This window comes from Bolinopsis microptera, chromosome 11 (assembly GCF_026151205.1).
Source record: "Bolinopsis microptera isolate Bmic1 chromosome 11, MBARI_Bmic_1.0, whole genome shotgun sequence".
Lineage (NCBI taxonomy): Eukaryota > Metazoa > Ctenophora > Tentaculata > Lobata > Bolinopsidae > Bolinopsis > Bolinopsis microptera.
This window is the reverse complement of record NC_087082.1, coordinates 19284124-19305891: the sequence shown is the minus strand read 5'-3', so window position 1 is coordinate 19305891 and position 21768 is coordinate 19284124. Positions and strand designations below refer to the sequence as shown.

General features: G+C 38.9%; 1 protein-coding gene and 1 long non-coding RNA gene across 2 annotated transcripts in view; both read left to right on the top strand.

The window, feature by feature from the left end:
• The first annotated feature begins 1132 nt into the window (after window positions 1–1132).
• Window positions 1133–4734, top strand: LOC134822872 (uncharacterized). The gene is made up of 3 exons (XR_010161229.1): window positions 1133–1466; window positions 4328–4410; window positions 4591–4734. It is a non-coding gene; the product is annotated as an uncharacterized LOC134822872 (long non-coding RNA).
• An 8704-nt stretch (window positions 4735–13438) lies between these two features.
• LOC134823739 (IgGFc-binding protein-like) overlaps window positions 13439–21768 on the top strand; it is a 33251-nt gene continuing 24921 nt past the window's right edge. The window contains exons 1-5 of the mRNA XM_063835273.1: window positions 13439–13676; window positions 16174–16315; window positions 16555–16688; window positions 16839–16970; window positions 17255–17378. Of these exons, the coding sequence (XP_063691343.1) occupies window positions 13439–13676; window positions 16174–16315; window positions 16555–16688; window positions 16839–16970; window positions 17255–17378 (770 nt within the window). The remainder of the gene's footprint in view (window positions 13677–16173; window positions 16316–16554; window positions 16689–16838; window positions 16971–17254; window positions 17379–21768) is intronic.

Below are 21768 nucleotides of genomic sequence, written 5' to 3'. Positions count from 1 at the left end.
GAAAAGCAAACTTATTTGCCTTCGTTTTTAAACCTACTTTCAGCTTTTATCAGCAGCTAAAATTAAGGTACGTACCTATACTTAATACGTAGAATCTAGTTAATTGTAATAACATACACCATTGATAGCTTCGTGATATTTTCTAGCAAATATTAGAAACTGACTGGAAATCCGGTGCTTTCCATTTCAAATGGCAAAAGCGAGAAGATCTTTATATCGTCAATTAATGATAATTCAATTTAATTTTAAGTTATTAATAAAAAACTCCAGGAACGAAGACGATGCTGTATAAAGACTATACGAATGTTGAACAGGAATAAAGAGATGATATCAGCTTCAACCAATCAATGAGAATTGAAGGTTAGTAAAAAATGACCCTTTTTAAAGTGCTTTTTCGTGATAACACTTCTATTGTGCTGAATTCCTAAAATTCAATTGCTGTTTAATACACACATCGCTTTTATCTAACTTATTTTGAACTTGACTGTGATCAAATTTTGAACATGAACTGTGCTGATCACTATAAATTACATGTACAATACCAAAAATAATGTGTCACTCGGCAATAAAATCACCATTTCAGATTACAGAAACGAGCTTCATGGCATTGATAAGTGATGAATACCCTGAAAAAGAAACTAAACTCCATCACTGTGAGACATATTTGTGTTTATAAACATTTGTTAACATTATTCAATGTTAAATACATACTATTTATAAATATGTATTTAACATTAATCAAAATTCAAAATCTACAAAAAGATTTAACAAAGTTTTGGTGTTTTGCAATTACATCATAATATTATAACAATTTATTTCAGACCATTTCAGAATCCAGGAACGAACCTCATGATATTGAAACGAAGATCACGAGAAAAAAAACAAACCTCCGCCACTGTGAGATACTGCTGTAACCAGAAATTTTAAGCTATCTTAATGAACAATTTGACTAGTATCAACCTACCACTGAAGATGGTAAACATTGTACACCGTACCGAACAGTAGAACCGGTATCCCTTTTAACATTTTAAGAAATGCAACCGATTGATAAATGGAACCGGATTAATCATTTTAAACGATTTCATAAATAGATAAATCTGCATGTATTGCTATTATATCACATTATAACAATTTATTTCAGACCCTTACTCAGTAGGAACGAACCTTTCAACTGACAAAACAAAATGTGAACCCTTTGTAAACCTTTTTAGGCAGCTGTGAATAGTAAGTACAAGAAGTGAAAAATATTCTTCTCGTTTAAATTTTTCTACAAACTGTTCAATAATTATTATTTCATGAAATGTGATCATTTCTACTTTTACGTTCCAAACACGAACTGTGGTGTTTACTAAAGACTATTATATATATAATACCAGATTTTTGTCACTCGACCATTTCAGAGTCCAGGAACGAGCCTCATGATATTGAAACAAAGATCACGAGAAAAGACACAGACCTCCGCCACTGTGAGATACTGCTGTAACCAGACATTTTAAGCTATCTTAATGATCAATTTGACTAGTAATAGTATCAACCTACCACTGAAGATGGTAAACATTGTACACGTACCGAACAGTAGAACCGGTGTCCCTTGCAACATTTTAAGAAATGCAACCGATTGATAAATGGAATCGGATTAATCATTTTAAACGTTTTTATAAATGTGCATGTATTGCTATCAGGGACAAAAGGAAATCGCGGCATGTACGGAATCGCGATTTTTCCCATTATTTTCGACAAATTTTATGTATAGTTTAATGTTTACATACATGTTACATGGCGAGATCTCCATCCAAAAGGATTAGTCTGCGTCGACTGCGTCATTACTTTGTATTATACAACTTCGGCGGGTAACATTTCTCCATCCCTTTCGGTCTGCAGCTAATCTTCTCATACAATCAATCGTGAGTCCATTCCGATCCAATCTCTGCTCAGCATCCTCAATAAATACATCATTTAAGCTCTTCCTAGGCCTGCCTCTTGATCTCTTCCCATGCTTGGGTTTCCATTCAAGTAAATAGTTGGGTAACCGATCTTTAGGCATTCTACTGACATGTCCAAACCAACGCAGCCGTTTTGTTGTTATTATGTCAGCAAGAGCAGTTATTGATGCCCTTCTTAAAACATCCTCATTACTTACTTGATGGAACCACCTCACTCTCAGGATTCTTCTTAAGCAGTACTGATGGAAAGACTCCAATCTTCTTGTCTGCACTTGAGTCGTGTTCCATATCTCACATCCATAGGTCAGAATGGTAAGAACAGCTGCGATGAAGATTCGCACTTTGTTGTTAATGCTTATGTTCTTATTCTTCCAAATGTTGTTGAGTTGGTTAAAAGCTCCAGTTGCTTTTCCAATCCTGACACTTATTTCTTTAACAATCTTGCCATCTGATGTAATTTTGGCACCCAAATAAGTGAATTGAGTGACCTGCTTTGCAGAGTTTCCATCGACAGTTATATCTATGGTCCTATTCTCTGGGAGTGGGTGCTGCGATGTATCTTTCCCAATGACCATGATCTCTGTTTTCTTTGCGTTCATCTTTAAACCCCCGAGCCCACAGTATTTCGCAATATTGTCCGTAGTTTCTTGCAGTCCTTCAACAGTGTCATCCATTCCTGCGATGTCATCAGCATAGTCCAGATCAATGACACATTTTTCCGGTTGTCTGGAACTTTGTCTGTACTGAAGAGTAAAACCACGGGATATATTTTTAAACTTCTCTGCAAGTTCTAATCCCCAGTTAAGTACAAGATTAAAAATGGGGGCCCTTGCACATCACCTTGTCCAGTCCCCGAATCGACATCAAACCATCTTGTCAATTCTCCATTGACACGAACTGCACTTTCAGTTGCTCTAAAGAACGCTTTGAAAACATTGATATATTTTGTCGGAAGACCATAATGTTCAAAAGCTTTCCAAATAAAGTCACGATTGATTGAATCAAAAGCAGCTTTAAAATCAATAAAGTTTATGTACAAAGGGACGTTGAATTCTATACAATTGTGTATTATACAATGAAGGGAGTATAGCTGATCTATACAAGAACGGTTTCTCCTGAAACCGCACTGATTCTCTCTGAGCAATTTTTCAAGCCCATTACTCAGTCTTTTTAACAACACAATTTGGAATAACTTTGATACAGTTGAACGTAACGTTATACCTCTGTTATTGTTGCAATATGTGAGGTCCCCTTTCTTTGGGATGATGGTGATTATTCCTTTTCTCCAATCATTAGGAATATCCTCACTTTTCCACACAGTTTCAAAAAGATCCTTTAACCAAGGCAGAAGTCCAGAAGAACCGTACTTTAACTGCTCATTTGAAATTTCATCAATTCCAGCACTCTTGTAGTTCTTCAACTTCTTGATAGCTTCCTCAATTTCAAACAAGGACGGTGGTTCATCATCATTACTAAGGTATTCAAAAGAAAGTAACTTTTCATCCTGATCCAATATAGAGAAATCCACCGCATTTGCTGCTGGCGTCAAGAGTTCTTCAAAATATTCGGCCCAGCGATGTGACTGAGCTTCGGGATCTGATATAAGTGTCCCATTCTTATCCCGCACTGCCGCAGATCTGCTTACTCTCTTGTTTGTTAAGGATTTTATTTTCTGCCAAACATCTCTTTGTTGACCCTGCTTGGCAGCATCTTCTAATTCCTCAGCTACTCTAACAGCCCAAGCATTATCATCTCTTTTACAGTTCTGCCTAACAAGGCCGTTAATCCGCGAGTACTTAGCACGGTTCTCAGCAGTACTGGGTTTCTTTTTAATCTCCCCTCGTTCTTTTAGGAGATTTTTAGTATCCCTTGAGAGATGTTCTGTTCTCTTTTTCCGGCCCCTTTCACCCAGCACTTCAAATGAAACATCAGTTATTATATCTCTCAGTTTCTTCCACTGTTCTTCTAAAGGAGAGTTTCCATGCTCCTGATCGTTGTTATAGTACTCTTCAGCTATTCTGTTACTATATTCCTGGCTCTTAGATCTATCACGCAGGTGCTCTAAAGCAGGCTGTCTTACACGCTTCTTTCTTTTCTGAGGACACTTAAGTTTAATAAATACATATCCTCTTACCAGATAGTGAGTAGTATTTATATCTGCTCCCCTCATGCTCCTGACATCAAGCAAAGAATGGCTCCATCTCGTCGAAATACACATATGGTCAATTTGAGTGACGGTGTTACCATTTGGGGATCTCCATGTTGTCTTGTTGTTTAATGTTTAGCCTGTTAAATTTCGCGGTATCGCGATTTTTGGCCAAAATAATCGCGATATCCTTTTGTCCCTGATTGCTATTATATCATATTATAACAATTTATTTCAGACCCTTACTCAGTAGGAACGAACCTTTCAACTGAAAAAACAAAATGTGAACCCTTTGTAAACCTTTTTAGGCAGCTGTGAATAGTAAGTACAAGAAGTAAAAAATATTCTTCTCGTTTAAATTTTTCTACAAACTGTTCAATAATCATTATTTCATGAAATGTGATCATTTCTACTTTAACGTTCCAAACACGAACTGCATGTGGTGTTTACCAAAGACTATTCCATATATAATACCAGATTTTTGTCACTCTACCATTTCAGAATCCAGCAACGAGCCTCATGATATTGAAACGAAGATCACGAGAAAAGACACAGACCTCGGCCACTGTGAGATACTGCTGTAACCAGACATTTCAAGCTATCTTAATGAACAGTTTGACTAGTAATAGTATCAACCTACCACTGAAGATGGTAAACATTGTACACCGTACCGAACAGTAGAACCGGTGTCCCTTTTAACATTCTAAGAAATGCAACCGATTGATAAATGGAACCGGATTAATCGTTTTAAACATTTTCATAAATAGATAAATCTGCATGTATTGCTATTATAGCACATTATAACAATTTATTTCAGACCCTTACTCAGTAGGAACGAACCTTTCAACTGACAAAACAAAATGTGAACCCTTTGTAAACCTTTTTAGGCAGCTGTGAATAGTAAGTACAAGAAGTGAAAAATATTCTTCTCGTTTAAATTTTTCTACAAACTGTTCAATAATTATTATTTCATGAAATGTGATCATTTCTACTTTTACGTTCCAAACACGAACTGTGTGGTTTCCAAAGACTATTCTATATATAATACCAGATTTTTGTCACTCTACCATTTCAGAATCCAGCAACGAGCCTCATGATATTGAAACGAAGATCACGAGAAAAGACACAGACCTCGGCCACTGTGAGATACTGCTGTAACCAGACATTTCAAGATATCTTAATGAACAATTTGACTGGTAATAGTATCAACCTACCACTGAAGATGGTAAACATTGTACACGTACCGAACAGTGGAACCGGTGTCCCTTGCAACATTTTAAGAAATGCAACCGATTGATAAATGGAATCAGATTAATCATTTTAAACGTTTTCATAAATCTGCATGTATTGCTATCAGGGACAAAAGGAAATCGCGGCATGTACGGAATCGCGATTTTTTCCATTATTTGCGACAAATTTTATGTATAGTTTAATGTTTAGCCTGTTAAATTTCGCGGTATCGCGATTTTTGGCCAAAATAATCGCGATATCCTTTTGTCCCTGATTGCTATTATATCATATTATAACAATTTATTTCAGACCCTTACTCAGTAGGAACGAACCTTTCAACTGACAAAACAAAATGTGAACCCTTTGTAAACCTTCTTAGGCAGCTGTGAATAGTAAGTACAAGAAGTGAAAAATATTCTTCTCGTTTAAATTTTTCTACAAACTGTTCAATAATTATTATTTCATGAAATGTGATCATTTCTACTTTTACGTTCCAAACACGAACTGTGTGGTTTCCAAAGACTATTCTATATATAATACCAGATTTTTGTCACTCTACCATTTCAGAATCCAGCAACGAGCCTCATGATATTGAAACGAAGATCACGAGAAAAGACACAAACCTCGGCCACTGTGAGATACTGCTGTAACCAGACATTTCAAGCTATCTTAATGAACAATTTGACTAGTAATAGTATCAACCTACCACTGAAGATGGTAAACATTGTACACCGTACCGAACAGTAGAACCGGTGTCCCTTTTAACATTTTAAGAAATGCAACCGATTGATAAATGGAATCGGATTTTTTTGAGAAATATAACTTTAAATCATTTTGAACGTTTTTAAAAATCGGCATTCAACGAGAAATTTTGAGATTTATTTTAAAATTTAAAAAATGAATAAATGTTGTGTGAAGTGTGATTATTTTTCTTTAAGGGGGGGGGGGGGGGGGGGGTTCACCCTGATTTTTTTGTGAAACTTGGTTTCGAGATAGCAGTTGACCAACAAACTAGGACCGGTGACCGAACTTTTGAGGGGGTCCCGGACCCCAACCGCCAAACGGTGCTCGCGGGGCAGCCACGCCCATATTTGGTCCAAATTAGGCCCAATTTAGCCGAATACCCTCAACATGCCCAAAACCCAGATTTTAGGTGATTTACTTGTAGCTAGTGGTCCCTTGAACTCGTATATGAATTTTCATCAGGATTGGACAAAAAATGACTGAGTTATGAGCCAAAAACCATATGCCCTTATTTGGGTATACGCACCAAATTTTGTCGATTTTTGCCCATAAATTGGTCAGATATCAATATTTTTGAATGAAACTTTATATGGAAGGTAAGCCTATACTACACATTCTCTTTGATTATCAGCTCAGTATCTACCTAACTGTAGAATTCTGTGTTCAATTAATTGCAAAAAACGAACAAAATCGCCTATATCTCAGTTCGCGATATTTGCGAAACTGATTTCGTTCAAAACAATAGAACTCAATAGGGTTTCAATATTTTTACATGAAATTTTCAGAATCAACGTAGAATCGCATTTCGACCTTAAGTTTTAATATGGAATTTTGAGTTAGGCCTTTAAAAAAATTTGGCGGCCAAATTATGAAATTTGAGCTGATAATCATAAAGAATGTGTAGTATAGGCTAACCTTCCATATAAAGTTGGTTTCATTCAAAAATATTGATATTTGACCAATTTATGGGCCAAAATCGACCAAATTCGGTGCGTATACCCAAATATGGGCATAGGATTTCAAGGATTTCAAGGATTTCAAGGATTTCAAGGATTTCAAGGATTTCAAAATAAAAAGATCATTACAATAAACATTGTGTCGGATCTAAATTTAAAAAAATAAAGATAAAATGAAAGTCAAAAACGAAAAAACCGAAACCTGTCCTGAAAAATGCACGGTTGACGGTTATAGTCTAAAGAGTTTAAAAACCGAGCTATTCTAAAAAGGAATGTTCATGACGCGAACAACCAGTCCTATGTGTCCATGCCTAAGATCCACACATAAATTCCACACTAAATCAAAAGTGTGAAACGCACAAGAAAAATAACACACTGTCGGATCCACGTTTCGCATGTTGAGTCCGTGAGTTATGTTGTTAGTCCTTCCTTTTCTTTTCTGTCACTCGGGGGGAACCTCCGCTTGTTCACTTTACTCAAGAATCTGGCAGTTTCTCTGATCAATAAGATATCCTTGAAGAGGTCGGCCAAGGTCTCCGCTCCAGAGGTGATCATGGTTCTCGCCTGCTGACCTATGTTTCGCCTCAGGTCGTCGTAAAGCGAACAATCCGTGAGAACGTGTTTCTCATCTTCAATGATCGGCTCAAACATTGGTAGCTCGGCCAGTATACCGACAGCTTCAAGGTCTGATGAAGAACAGTGCTTACAAATATGGTTTTTGGCTCATAACTCAGTCATTTTTTGTCCAATCCTGATGAAAATTCATATACGAGTTCAAGGGACCACTAGCTACAAGTAAATCACCTAAAATCTGGGTTTTGGGCATGTTGAGGGTATTCGGCTAAATTGGGCCTAATTTGGACCAAATATGGGCGTGGCTGCCCCGCGGGCACCGTTTGGCGGTTGGGGTCCGGGACCCCCTCAAAAGTTCGGTCACCGGTCCTAGTTTGTTGGTCAACTACTATCTCGAAACCAAGTTTCACAAAAAAATCAGGGTGAACCCCCCCCCCCCCCCCCCCCCCCCCTTAAGTGTATATTATTACTTACCATTTTTAACTGGTGTTTTTTTAAATAAGAAATTTAAATACATTTTTACTTTACAATTTACGTTACTTTTTTAAAGTAATAATTTAAAAGCACATAGTTTTATTACTTTTGACTTTTCAGTTTTACATTACTTCGTTAGTAATGACTATGATTTGTTTCAAACAGATGCAATAATTAAATGTGTAATATCACAACTCTCTTTCGAATAAAACATTTCAGCAAGACCTTAAAATAATACATCATATATATATGATAAACAAATAAATAATTGAACAAGGTACTGTAAGTGCTTCTAAACTCACCATTTAAACAAAATGCCACTATAAGATCCAAAATTAGTGGCTCACGACATGAACTTATTGGCCAAAATTAAAGAGTGAGAAAATATTCTGTTTAAATCATTTATGGCAGAAAGCGACCACAATATTGTGTAATTTACTATTTGATAATGTCAACGAAATACTATTTAGATTATTATGCTAATTATTTTTAATTTACTAATTTTGTTAATTATAATAATTCTGCTAATTATAATAATTTTTTTAGTTATACTAATTTTGCTAATTATACTAATTTTGCTAATTATGTTGATTTTGATAATTATACTTATTCTGATAATTTATTTAAATATGCTAATTATATTAATAATGCTAAATTTACTAATTATTTCAATTATACTAATTTTGCTAATTATACTAATCATACTGATCATACTAATTATAATAATTATACTTATTGTACTTATTACTAATTACTAATTGCATTAATTACACTAATTATAATAATTATAATAATTTAAATACTTATTATATTAATTTAAATACTAATTATACTGTTTACTCACAACACTGATTTTAAGGGGGGGGGGTTCACCCTGATTTTTTTGTGAAACTTGGTTTCGAGATAGCAGTTGTGAGTTGACCAACAAACTAGGACCGCGGTGACCGAACTTTTGAGGGAGTCCCGGACCCCAACAGCCAAACGGTGCCCGCAAGGCAGCCACGCCCATATTTGGTCCAAATTAGGCCCAATTTAGCCAAATACCCTGAATATGCCTGGTGTCAAGTCCTTCAATGACTGACGCCGTGCTCCTTGTGTACCTCATTGTTCCAGCTTCAACAACAGTAATATATTCGGGTAGAGATATACTTACCAAATCATTTACTATTTTATAGAAGAGCGTAATTGAATTGTGGATGAACTTAGATCTAATCGGTAGAATTTTAAGCTCCTTCTGCTTCTCATAGAATACAATATCACTATAGTGATCAAACTGTTGTCCATTGATCCATTTGATCGCTCTGATCGCTTTGATCAACTGCTATCTTAAAGTTTAGCTCTACTCTCTTTCCCTCTTTGGTAGTTTTGTCTTTAGAATGACCGGCTACAGCTTTCAGTAGGGAAGCTGTATAAATAATTGGGGGGAACATTTAAAACAACGTAGATTTGGAGTTATCTACAAATCTCCAGAAAAGTCATTTTGGGCCGATCAAAAGTTTGCAACTTTAACTCTGCAGATTCCTGTACTATGATTGGCTGAATTGTGTCACGTGCTGGCTGCTTGAAGATTGGAATGCGCTCTGCGTGCAAATCATGCTTAATGTCGCGCGCGAGGTCTAACCGTCTGTTTAAATTAAACCACCTCTAGTACCACCACCAGCCAGTAACTTTTGCTGGGAAGGGATGATTGCTCGGGTACCATGTCTGGATGCTTTTGTGAACCTTATATTGCTGCAATTGGGGACAATTCATTGTGAAGGATCTTCCACATCATCAGAATAGTGTACCGTTCCCTTCTGCGCTGCAGTGACATTAGCTTTAGATGTGAAAGCCTCTCCCAGTAGTTCATATTTTCCAGACCGCATATACGATTGGTGAATGTTCGCTGGACCCCGGCTCCAAAAGCTGGATCTCAGTCACCTTAAGGGCTTAACAGGGTCCCACAGCGGACAACAGTACTCTAGTAGGCTTCTGACCAAAGACTTATATAGGGTAGTCATTACGGTCCTATCACGAGTTTTGAAGACACTAAACACCCATGAAAGTGTGCTTAGCTTTCTTGACCATATTACCGATCTGTTTGGACCACTTCAGATCGCTTGATACCATAACTCCGAGGTCTCTAACGTTCTCAACGGAATGTAGTATTTCCTCGCTGGAGACCTTGTAAAGTAGAGTTTCCACGTAAAAAGGGAGTTCAGAAAAGTTACTCTTTCTGTTGTGGAGATGATTCAGGAGCTCAAACTTCTGTTCGTGGAGCTTCATGTTGTTGCAGCGTGACCAGTCGAGAATACCGTACAGATCAGCCTGAAGCAACAGACAGTCCTCAAAGCAATCGATACGTTTGGAGACCCTAGTATCGTCAGCAAAGAAGCTTACCTTAGAAGAGGTAACAGCTAGCTCTAGATCGTTAATAAACAAAATTAACAATAGTGGTCCTAACACACTTCCCTACGGGACACCACTTAGAACCCTGGCACTGTCCGAATGAACACCGTTTAGGACTACAACCTGTTCACGGTCAGAGAGAAATGACTGGATCCAGCTTAGAAGTTTGCCGTGAAATCCGTATCTCTTTAACTTTAACAAGAGAAGGTCCAAGTCAACTTTGTCAAAAGCCTTGGCGAAGTTGAGGTATATGGAGTCTGTGTCTTTCCCCTGAGTAAACCCTTCAAAGATGTCATCAAAGTGATCGAGCATTTGGGTCAAGCAGCTTCTGTTCGATCTGAAACCATGTTGTTTGTCAGATAACAAATTGTTGGTTTCGAGACGCTGAGACATGTGTTTCCTAACCACTCTTTCATAGACTTTGACTACATGTGAGGCCAGAGTAACCGGTCTGTAGTTAGCAGCATCACACTTGCTACCTTTCTTGAAAAGCGGTGTGACATATCCAGTCTTGTAGAAACTTGGGACTATGCCTGTATACAATATACATGGACTCAGACCAGAGGAGATGAATCGGTACACTCAAGCTTGAAGCACATCTTTTAAGGAGAATAACAGGAATACCATCGAATCCGGGTGCAGAGTCCAACTTAATCTCAGATATAGCTTCCACGATGTGGTTAGGTGTGAGTACCAGTTCTGTATCCCTACTAGTGAGAGGTGGCACTGTAAATGTAGATAGTGACTTATCCGGGCAGTTGGGGTCACTAAAGACAGAACTGTTGCTGCAGTATATTAGCTAACTCTTTCCGTTCAGTTACCAGTTTCTTATCACAGTTTAGAAGAGTTGAAATATTGTGCTTAACTTAAGAAAAGGATTTTGCGTATGAGTAAAAGTATTTAGGATTGACTTTAATTTTATCCACTGCTCTCTTTTCACCTTGATCAAGATGGTGGACTATAGCTTCCTTGATCTCATAGCAATTTAATCCAATTTCGTCCTCAAGTTTCTTGATTCGAGCTAGGTCATTGGCACACTTTGCAGCAGAGAGACGGGTTTTAAGTCGTGACTTCTTCCTTCTCAGCGAGTTATAAAGCTTCGGCTGGCCAGTTGGTGGTCGTTTCCGAGGAACATTTTCCAGGCATATATTAAGCACTGTCCGTGTAAACTCTGCGGGAAATCTTTCAAAAGTGCTTGCATCTCTCAAGTCCTTCCAATTCAATCTGTTCAGGATCTCAGTAATCGGTTCGAAGTCTGCCCGATTAAAATCTAGGGCTCGGAAGCTCATTTCGTCAAGATATGAAGCCTGAGCCTCCTCCATTAGACCAGGGTTAAAGGATAGCAGTACTGAGTACATTAACCATGTCGTAATCAGATATTTCTGTTGCTTCACAAGTTACATCAGATACTAACCGATCATTGTTACACAAGACGAGGTCTAGTGTACTGTTTCCCCTGGTTGGTAACCACAGTAACCACCTGACTCAGCAGATGGGTTGACATGAAGTTTAGCAGGTATTGGGCGGAGAGATTTGAATCAGAGGTCCCACCGCTCATAAAGTTTAGTGATTCCCAGTCAATCTGGGGAAAGTTAAAATCGCTTGTTATAAAGACGTCGTAGTCACTAGGTGCAAGGTTCTCAATAGCGAATGTAAATCTATCTATTAGTTTTGAGAAACTACTTGAGCTTGCGTCAGGTGGCCTATAAGCAACTGCTATGCAAAGTTTAGCAGAAGGGTAGACATTAAATATTCCCTAACAAATGCTGTCGTCGTAAGTCTCTGACACCGAGACTGGGATGGACGACAGTGAGTAAAGTATTACTCCTCCGCCAACTCTCTTACTGCGATCACTTCGACAAAGTGAGTATCCGGGTAACTGAAGCTGAGCGTCACTGATATGTGACTTAAGCCAAGATTCTGTGATAGCAATAAAGGGGTAGAGCTGTCCAGACTGTCGTTTATCGTCTACATGACCAACAAGGTCATTAAGCTTCCATCTGCAGGTACTGTGGGCAGATGGATTTAAATTCCTAGCATTTAATAATAAGAGTGATGAGAGAAAGGAATCTGGTGGTGTGGTAGCCTGGGCACACCTAGACTCATCATTGGGGGAGCTGATTGAACGGGGTAGATCATGGATGCTCCCATTGGCTGTGTAACAGTTTGGGATGGGGATGGGGTACTTTGATCCATCTTTTTCTCGAATGCTTCTAACTTGGCCGCCATCCCAGTGATCAAGTTTCGTAGCTTTAAAAAATCACTCGTGTTGGCATCACTATTCTGTTTGCTGTACCTCTGATTCGTGTTAAGAGTGTTACTCTTAGGACGCTCTCCCCTCTCAGGACGCTCCTTTGTACTCTTCCTGGTCGACCGGGGGTGAAACTTTAAACAGTCCTTTTTAGAACACGAACAATTCTCAAGTGCAGCTCTACAGATATCAGGGTGAAAGAATGTACAGTTTTAACCTTCCTTACAACCACTCCTTCCCGTGAAACCAGATGCTCGGTACTGATTGCAGACCCTTGGATGAGTAGAAGGGCAAGAGTTCCCGTTGATCTTCTTTTTTCCACTGATTCCGTGTGGACAATTCCAGTTTAGGAACTCTTGACAAATAGTTGTGGCTGGTTGTGAAGAGTCTGTAGCTGCAGCTGCCGTTGTAGTGGCTGAACTAAGCGATAACACGTGAGATGGAATTTGGGTCGAAGACATCACACTAGAAACTTATAAAAGAAAGTTAGCCGCCGCAAAGGCTGTTGGCACATTTCCAGTATGACTTCTTATCACGCTTTCTGTCCGAGAATTACCGGTATCCCTCGTGGATGACGTTCCGTGAGCCAGAAGTTCGACCAGGAATGGTGTCCACCGCGGCGGCCAATATTGAGACAGGACGTCATGGAACCCACAAAAGAAACCAGATCGTACCTCGGATATGTAAAGCTTGCTCAACAGAGGACATGGACATGCTCGAAAATTTCGCAGAAATGCCATTCTTCGACCCCATCATCGAAGATGAGGTACACGTCCTCCGGACCTGCTCCCTGTATGAAGACTACCGACACCGCTTTAGTCAGAGAGCCAAAACCTGTCTTTTCGCTAACTTAGAGGGGCTATTCACAGATACCAGCCTCATAAGAGAGACAGCGAGGTTCTTGGTGAGAGCAAACAACAGGCGTTTCCCGAAGAAGGAAGTCACTAAGAAGGATCTGCTGAAGTCCAGCTGTAAAGTCACCGCTACACCTCAACGGAACTCCTCTGCGGACACGTGACGGTCAAGTCGGGCTTCATTTCATTTCATATCACGATCAACATATCATATCATTTTGGAACATGTTCATGGGAATTAAATTATTTTATTTGCACTTGTTTCTCTTTCAACAAAAGTTGTGACGAAGTTAAATTTTTATGATTTTTAAATTTTTATTTTAAGAAAACTCTTGCACATTATTTATTTATTTATTTCTATTAATAAAACAAAAGTTAATAAAACAAAAGTTAAATTTATTACCAATTATTCAATCAATACATATCATAAATTCTAATATTGGAAACACAATGCAGAATGGATGTCTTAAACTATAATTTGTTGTCACTAATAATCTATTTACTTTCAAAGTTGAAATTTAGTTAAGTATGAAATGCCACCACATCATAGTTAGGGTAAAATATAATTCTTAAAAATTTTAAAATTAAGAAGATTGCTCTATGACTTAAAATTTAAAATTTAGCTAAAGATGTCTAATTTTTAAATAGTTGGTTACAGTTTATGACAGTACTGGCATGACCAATTTTATTGTGGCTGGTAAAAGGACCCAGTTGCCTGTAAGGGCTTTACCGAACCCCTGGGGACCACAATGTGATAGGATCAGGCCAGATGTTTCTATGTAGAGCAATTTATTTATTTCGGAGCTATGGTTACGTGGTATAGTTGGTGGTCATGTTTAAAGGTCAGTTTATCATTGTGTGCTAATTATCCATCCAGATGCTTAGTGATGTGAGTAAATCATGCCCTTCTACATTATATAACGTTTAACTATAAATTTGTTTTTACCACAGAAACTGTGGCACTAAGGTCAAGAATTAAAAATTTGTACTCTCATTGATAGTTAAAGCGGTTTTTTTTTCCCAGCACTACTACACAACAAAAACCTGTCGGCCCACCGAGGAAACACAGTCGCAGAACAAAGAACCCAATTGTGCTCCTCTATTCTGCGATCGTGTGTATTTACTATAAACTAGCTAAATGCAGTTAGTAAAATTTTCTGGAATCATTCAAGTCGTTTGATTAGTTTATGTGTCAAAGTAATGTCCATGATAATCATATTTTTGGATCCCCGGTGGGCAAACACTCATCCCAAAGGCTAAGGCAAACCTGTCAATGTTTCCCCATACGAAGTAAGGAGAACACATACTCAGCCTACAACTCCACCCATGGGACGAGACGTCGTGAGCCTCAAAATATATAGCATATACCCAGTCAGCAAACACTATACACAACATACATACGATACCAATCAATGTTTAATGCCATTACTTCATTTAAAAGAAAATACATCTGCTATCTAATTTTAAAAAAATTGAAGAATAAACCTGAAGAGAGGAGAAGGAGAGAGGGGTTTGGGAGAGGTAGAGTAGGAAAACAACAAGATCCTGTGCCGCAGGATTTTAAAATTTGTTGTATGATGATTCGTTTTGTGTCGTCTCTTAGATTAATATAGGTCTGATACCCTTGTCATGGTTTTTTGCAATAACCATGACATAATAATATGACATAATAATATGACATAATAATATATTGATGTATAGTCAAGACGTGAGTGTTAGGGCTCTCATTGACAAATTTATGTTTAATCCTGTTTAATCCTGTTTAATCCTGTTTAGTGTACCAGTTAACCAGGTAACATATAGTGTTTTTTACCGAAATGTCGTACTCGGTTCCACTTACATTGTGAGTCACAATTCAACAACATAATTTTCAGTACGATGTTTTATAAAATAGCTTGCTTAATTGTTTAGTACCATCAGACGCCACACACCTGGTAACCAGGTAACCAGGTAACCAGGTAACCAGGTAACCAGGTAACCAGGTAACCAGGTAACCAGGTAACCAGGTAACCAGGTAAATAGGTAACCAGGTAACCAGGTAACCAGGTAACCAGGTAACCAGGTAACCAGGTAACCAGGTAACCAGGTAACCAGGTAACCAGGTAACCAGGTAACCAGGTAACCTGGTAACCAGGTAACCAGGTAACAAGGTAACCAGGTAACCAGGTAACCAGGTAACCAGGTAACCAGGTAACCAGGTAACCAGGTAACCAGGTAACCAGGTAACCAGGTAAATAGGTAACCAGGTAACCAGGTAACCAGGTAACCAGGTAACCAGGTAACCAGGTAACCAGGTAACCAGGTAACCAGGTAACCAGGTAACCAGGTAACCAGGTAACCAGGTAACCAGGTAACCAGGTAACCAGGTAACCAGGTAACCAGGTAACCAGGTAACCAGGTAACCAGGTAACCAGGTAACCAGGTAACCAGGTAACCAGGTAACCAGGTAACCAGGTAACCAGGTAACCAGGTAACCAGGTAACCAGGTAACCAGGTAACCAGGTAACCAGGTAACCAGGTAACCAGGTAACCAGGTAACCAGGTAACCAGGTAACCAGGTAACCAGGTTACCAGGTTACCAGGTTACAACCGTTACATTTGCATATTCCAACAGGTAGTTTCGGAAAGGCTAAGAACTACGCAGTATCAGCTGACCTAAAAATGACCGATCTCGGAAAATTCTCGACCAGCTATGGTTTCTTGGGTATTGCGTTCAACATGATGGACTCCAAAAACTATGATATCGCTTATGTCAGGTATTTTGAAATAAAATCTGGCCTCACAAGTTTAACATGGTGTCCGTTCTTAATTTTGAGCTTGTAAGTGTTTCACCGAGGATAATCATGTGAGACAAATACGAGAGTTATTTAAAAAATCTAAATCTTTTCAAACAATACATAATTAGTAATATACATCATTACGTAATATGTGAACGACATCTTATACAGAATTAAATGTTTATATTAGCTAGATACTAATTGTCACCAACTATCAGACCCCATGCAAAGGACCACTGCTGGGAGTTAGGGTACGTCGAGAATGGACGTTTATTTGGAAGGGACTTTGGAACATGTACCATGAAAATCCTGAAAGAATTCAATCTGGCCGTGAAAATCGAAAATGGAGAAGGTTTGTTTTGTCAAAAAATAATGCACCTTACATAATACACCCCTAAACTTGACATCAGAAACCTTTCTAATATGAATCTACAAATAATCATCAAGCTACGCTTCATTTAGCTTACAAATTTAATAATTTGAACACATTTCACTACACAAGGTGCGGTATATGTGAATGGAGCAAAAGAGTCAGACTTTACTCCCTTCTTCCCTCCATCAAACAAGGTCGCCACTGCAATGAGGAACAACATGGAGGCTAAAATGGAGACCAAAAACCTGCAAATCTGCCAAGGTTAGTAAATGTTACCATGGTAACACTGGTATATGTTACTGGTATACCAGTGTTACCATGGTAACACTGGTATATGTTACTGGTATACCAGCTGTTCTGAGACCATGGTAACACTAACACTGGTATACCAGTTCTGAGATTACATAATATAGATAATTCTAGTTTTAACATGTTGAATGTTGATGATGCAGATAACATCTGAAGTTTTAATAGATGAAGTGGTATTTGTAGCAATTGACACACTTTTATATTACTAATATTACTAATATTACAAATTATTACAGAGATAAAATGTGTATCGAGGTCGGAGTCAGGCAAGACTATGATCACCAAGCCTCTTGAGTCGTACAAAGACTTGGGAATGAGTGCATGTGAGGCTTGTACCTGTCAGCTTTTCGGTCAGATAAGGTAAGTTACTTTACTTTGGTTACTTTGGTTACTTTGGTTACTTTGGTTACTTTGGTTACTTTGGTTACGTTGGTTACGTTGGTTACGTTGGTTACCACTGAATCCGTTAGAAGTTACACGTACTTTACACGTGCTTTACGTGTATTTTACACGTACTTTAGTTCAACACGTATAATTTAAGTTCGGCAAAATCTTAAGTTTAAGTTCGACTTTGTCTAGAGTGCGCTACCTGTACTCTAGTTCGACACGTACTAAATTTCAAAAAAAGAACTTCGACATTATGTAATCTTATTGAGAGTGGTCGAAAGAATTTATAATATTATATATATTATATATATATATATATATTTTAATTTATAATCTGATAATTTCTTTACTATCTGGTGCGTAACTGACCTCAGACTCAATTGTTTATAGTTAGCACAATTGTAGACTAAGCGGTGCCCCAGGTAAATTGTACTCCGTTTTATAGATCTAGATTGTAGAGTAAGCTTGTAAAGTAGGAGAATTACAATTAACATTATCATAATGATATTATGACCTCAGACTCAATTGTTAGTTAGCACAATTGAAAACTAAGCGGTGCCCCAGGTAACTCGTAGTCGTACTTCGTTTTATAAATCTAGATTGTAGAGTAAGCTTGTAAAGTAGGAGAATTACAATTAATATTATTGATTATAGTGAATGGTTCTGAAAGTTCCAACTGCTGGCTGCTTGATACAGGTAACCAGGTAGCCAGGTAACCAGGTAACCAGGTAACCAGGTAACCAGGTAACCAGGTAACCAGGTAACCAGGTAACCAGGTAACCAGGTAACCAGGTAACCAGGTAACCAGGTAACCAGGTAACCAGGTAACCAGGTAACCAGGTAACCAGGTAACCAGGTAACCAGGTAACCAGGTAACCAGGTAACCAGGTAACCAGGTAACCAGGTAACCAGGTAACCAGGTAACCAGGTAACCAGGTAACCAGGTAACCAGGTAACCAGGTAACCAGGTAACCAGGTAACCAGGTAACCAGGTAACCAGGTAACCAGGTAACCAGGTAACCAGGTAACCAGGTAACCAGGTTACATTTACAATTAATATTATGGATTATAGTGAATGGTTCTGAAATTCCCAACTGCTGGCTGCTTGATATCAGAAAACAGTTTTTTAGATTACCTAAACGTTTTGAAATTTCTGATCTTGTGTACCTGCCATTGAGCTTGAGTGTTCCGATTCATGTCCTCTGGTCTGAGTCCATGTATACAGGCATAGTCCCAACTTTCTACAAGACTGGATATGTCACACCGCTTTTCAAGAAAGGTAGCAGGTGTGATGCTGCTAACTACAGACTGGTTACTCTGACCTCACATGTAGTCAAAGTCTATGAAAGAGTGGTTAGGAAACAAATTTGTTATCTGACAAACAACATGGTTTCAGATCGAACAGAAGCTGCTTGACCCAAATGCTCGATCACTTTGATGACATCTTTGAAGGGTTTACTCAGGGGAAAGACACAGACTCCATTTACCTCGACTTCGCCAAGGCTTTTGACAAAGTTGACTTGGACCTTCTCTTGTTAAAGTTAAAGAGATACGGATTCCATGGCAAACTTTTAAGCTGGATCCAGTCATTTCTCTCTGACCGTGCCAGGGTTCTAAGTGGTGTCCCTCAGGGAAGTGTGTTAGGACCACTATTGTTCATTTTGTTTATTAACGATCTAGAGCTAGCTGTTACCTCTTCTAAGGTAAGCTTCTTTGCTGACGATACTAGGGTCTCCAAACGTATCGATTGCTTTGAGGACTGTCTGCTGCTTCAGGCTGATCTGTACGGTATTCTCGACTGGTCACGCTGCAACAACATGAAGCTCCACGAACAGAAGTTTGAGCTCCTGAATCATCTCCACAACAGAAAGAGTACCTTTTCTGAACTCCCTTTTTACGTGGAAACTCTACTTTACAAGGTCTCCAGCGAGGAAATACTACATCCCGTTGAGAACGTTAGAGACCTCGGAGTTATGGTATCAAGCGATCTGAACTGGTCCAAACAGATCGGTAATATGGTCAAGAAAGCTAAGCACACTTTCATGGGTGTTTAGTGTCTTCAAAACTCGTGATAGGACCGTAATGACTAGTTTGACTACCCTATATAAGTCTTTGGTCAGAAGCTTACTAGAATACTGTTGTCCGCTGTGGGACCCTGTTAAGGTGACTGAGATCCAGCTTTTGGAGGGGGTCCAGCGGACATTCACCGATCGTATATGCGGTCTGGAAAATATGAACTACTGGGAGAGGCTTTCACATCTAAAGCTAATGTCACTGCAGCGCAGAAGGGAACGGTACACTATTCTGATGATGTGGAAGATCCTTCACAATGTTGTCCCTAATTGCAGCAATATAAGGTTCACAAAAACATCCAGACATGGTACCCGAGCAATCATCCCTTCCCTGTCTAGGTTGAGTTCCTCGAGCAACCAGACACTCTACGACAGCTCATTTGCTGTAAGAGGACCAAAACTGTGGAACAAAGTGCCTGATAATATTAAAGCTGAAGCTACTTTTGAGTCGTTTAAAGTTAGTTTGTCCAAGTTTATTGCTTTGATACCGGACAACCCTCCGACTTCCGGTTATAGCTGCAGCTGGTCTAATTCCCTGGTAGACTACTCGCCATCGAGGTGGTCAGAAATCTGATGACCCTTCCTGCTACGAGGATAAACACAACCAAAGTAACCAAAGTAAGAACCATGTGATCCTAAGATAAGGACCCAGCAATAGCCCTTGAATCACAAGCAGAAAAAGGAAACTATTTGTCGAACTAGAGTACGCTACCTGGACTCTAGTTTGACACATACCGAAGTTCGACAGTGGTTCACTTATCTAGTTAGACTAAGTTGTCTAATTAGATAAGTGAACTAGAGTACGTTAATCCGTCAGAAATTGGCGACAAACATTGAATCATTGGAACTTAGGCTGAAGGTTTATAATTTATTCATAAACAATTGTATTAGTAAGTTCACAACTACGAATTAGGATACATAATATACCATCCTTTTTTTCTGAAAATCTGTTTTTGTTTTGCGTCAAATTTCTCTCTCTTCGTTTTAACACTAACAGTACTGCACCCCTTGTACTTGTAACCTGATGCCCGACCATATAGCCAAGGCGAAGACGGCCTACAATGAAATTGTCGATATATTGGATAGTTTCCCGACTATAAATAAAAGCAACAGATCGAAGGAAGACAGTCAAAAGGCGTTTGATAAATCAAAGCTGAAGATTTTCAACCTCATGAAGACAAGCATTCTGCCTGTTATCACTGATAAGGGTGCTACATCATACACTTACATTGTAAAGGAGAATGTGCGAGTATCGGCTGAGATCAAGGATTTTCAGCTCAAAATCAGAGAGTTGCAAACGGAAAACGAAAGCTTGAATGCCCGAGCAGACACGCTAATTGGGACCTATAGTGACGTTGTTGGTGAAGTCAAGACTGTTTTGGAAAACTGGAAGCAAGATCTCGATGTATCAGGTATAGATATGAAGAAAGAAGTGAATCAGGCCGTTAAAGATCACCTGAAAGAGATTATGTCCGAAACTGTCTCCACGATAGTCAAAACAGACAAAATGACAAAAACATTTGCTGACGTTGTGAAGAATACAAAAAGTATTATTGGCCGCGAGACAAAGAAATGTTTCGAGAACAGTTTAGCCTCTGCGCTTAAGGAAAGCCAGTCTGAGATTGTATCTCAGACCACAGCTCGACAGGAAGCTGATGTGTTCGACAAAGAGAAGCGTATCAGGAACGTCGTGATCACTACTGTTCCTGAGAGCTCACTAACAGAGATAAAGGACAGGATCGCAGCCGACAAGCTTATAGCTGCCATGGTTCTAGATGTCACAATCGACCAGATAGAACGCTGCTACAGAGCTGGTCCCCCTCTCGGGTCTGGCTCTAATAAGGAAAGAACAAAGCCACGACCCCTTGTTGTTGTGCTTGCGACACCAGATCTTGCCCGTAGCAAGCACAAGTACGGAAATGGCTGCAAGGTTTTCAAGGATGGTGAGGACTACTGGATAAATCCAGACTTATCCCAGGCTGAAAGAAGAGCGAACTACGAGGCGCGGCAAAGAAGACGGGAGCGGACGAAGAACAGTGATTCCAAGGGACTATTGACAGGTGGTACGGAATCGGAAAACTCCGACAACGTTGCGACCGGTTAGCTGTCTCTAGTTATAATTCTAAACTAAGAAACAATGCTAGTCATTTTCTGAAAGTTTTTTATTCAAATGCAAATGACTTGAAGAATAAAATCAGTGAACTGCAAATTGTAGCCGAATCCAGCGACTGCAAGGTTTTGGGAATTACAGAAACAATGTTCAGTGCAGATGTGTATGATGCAGAGGTAGC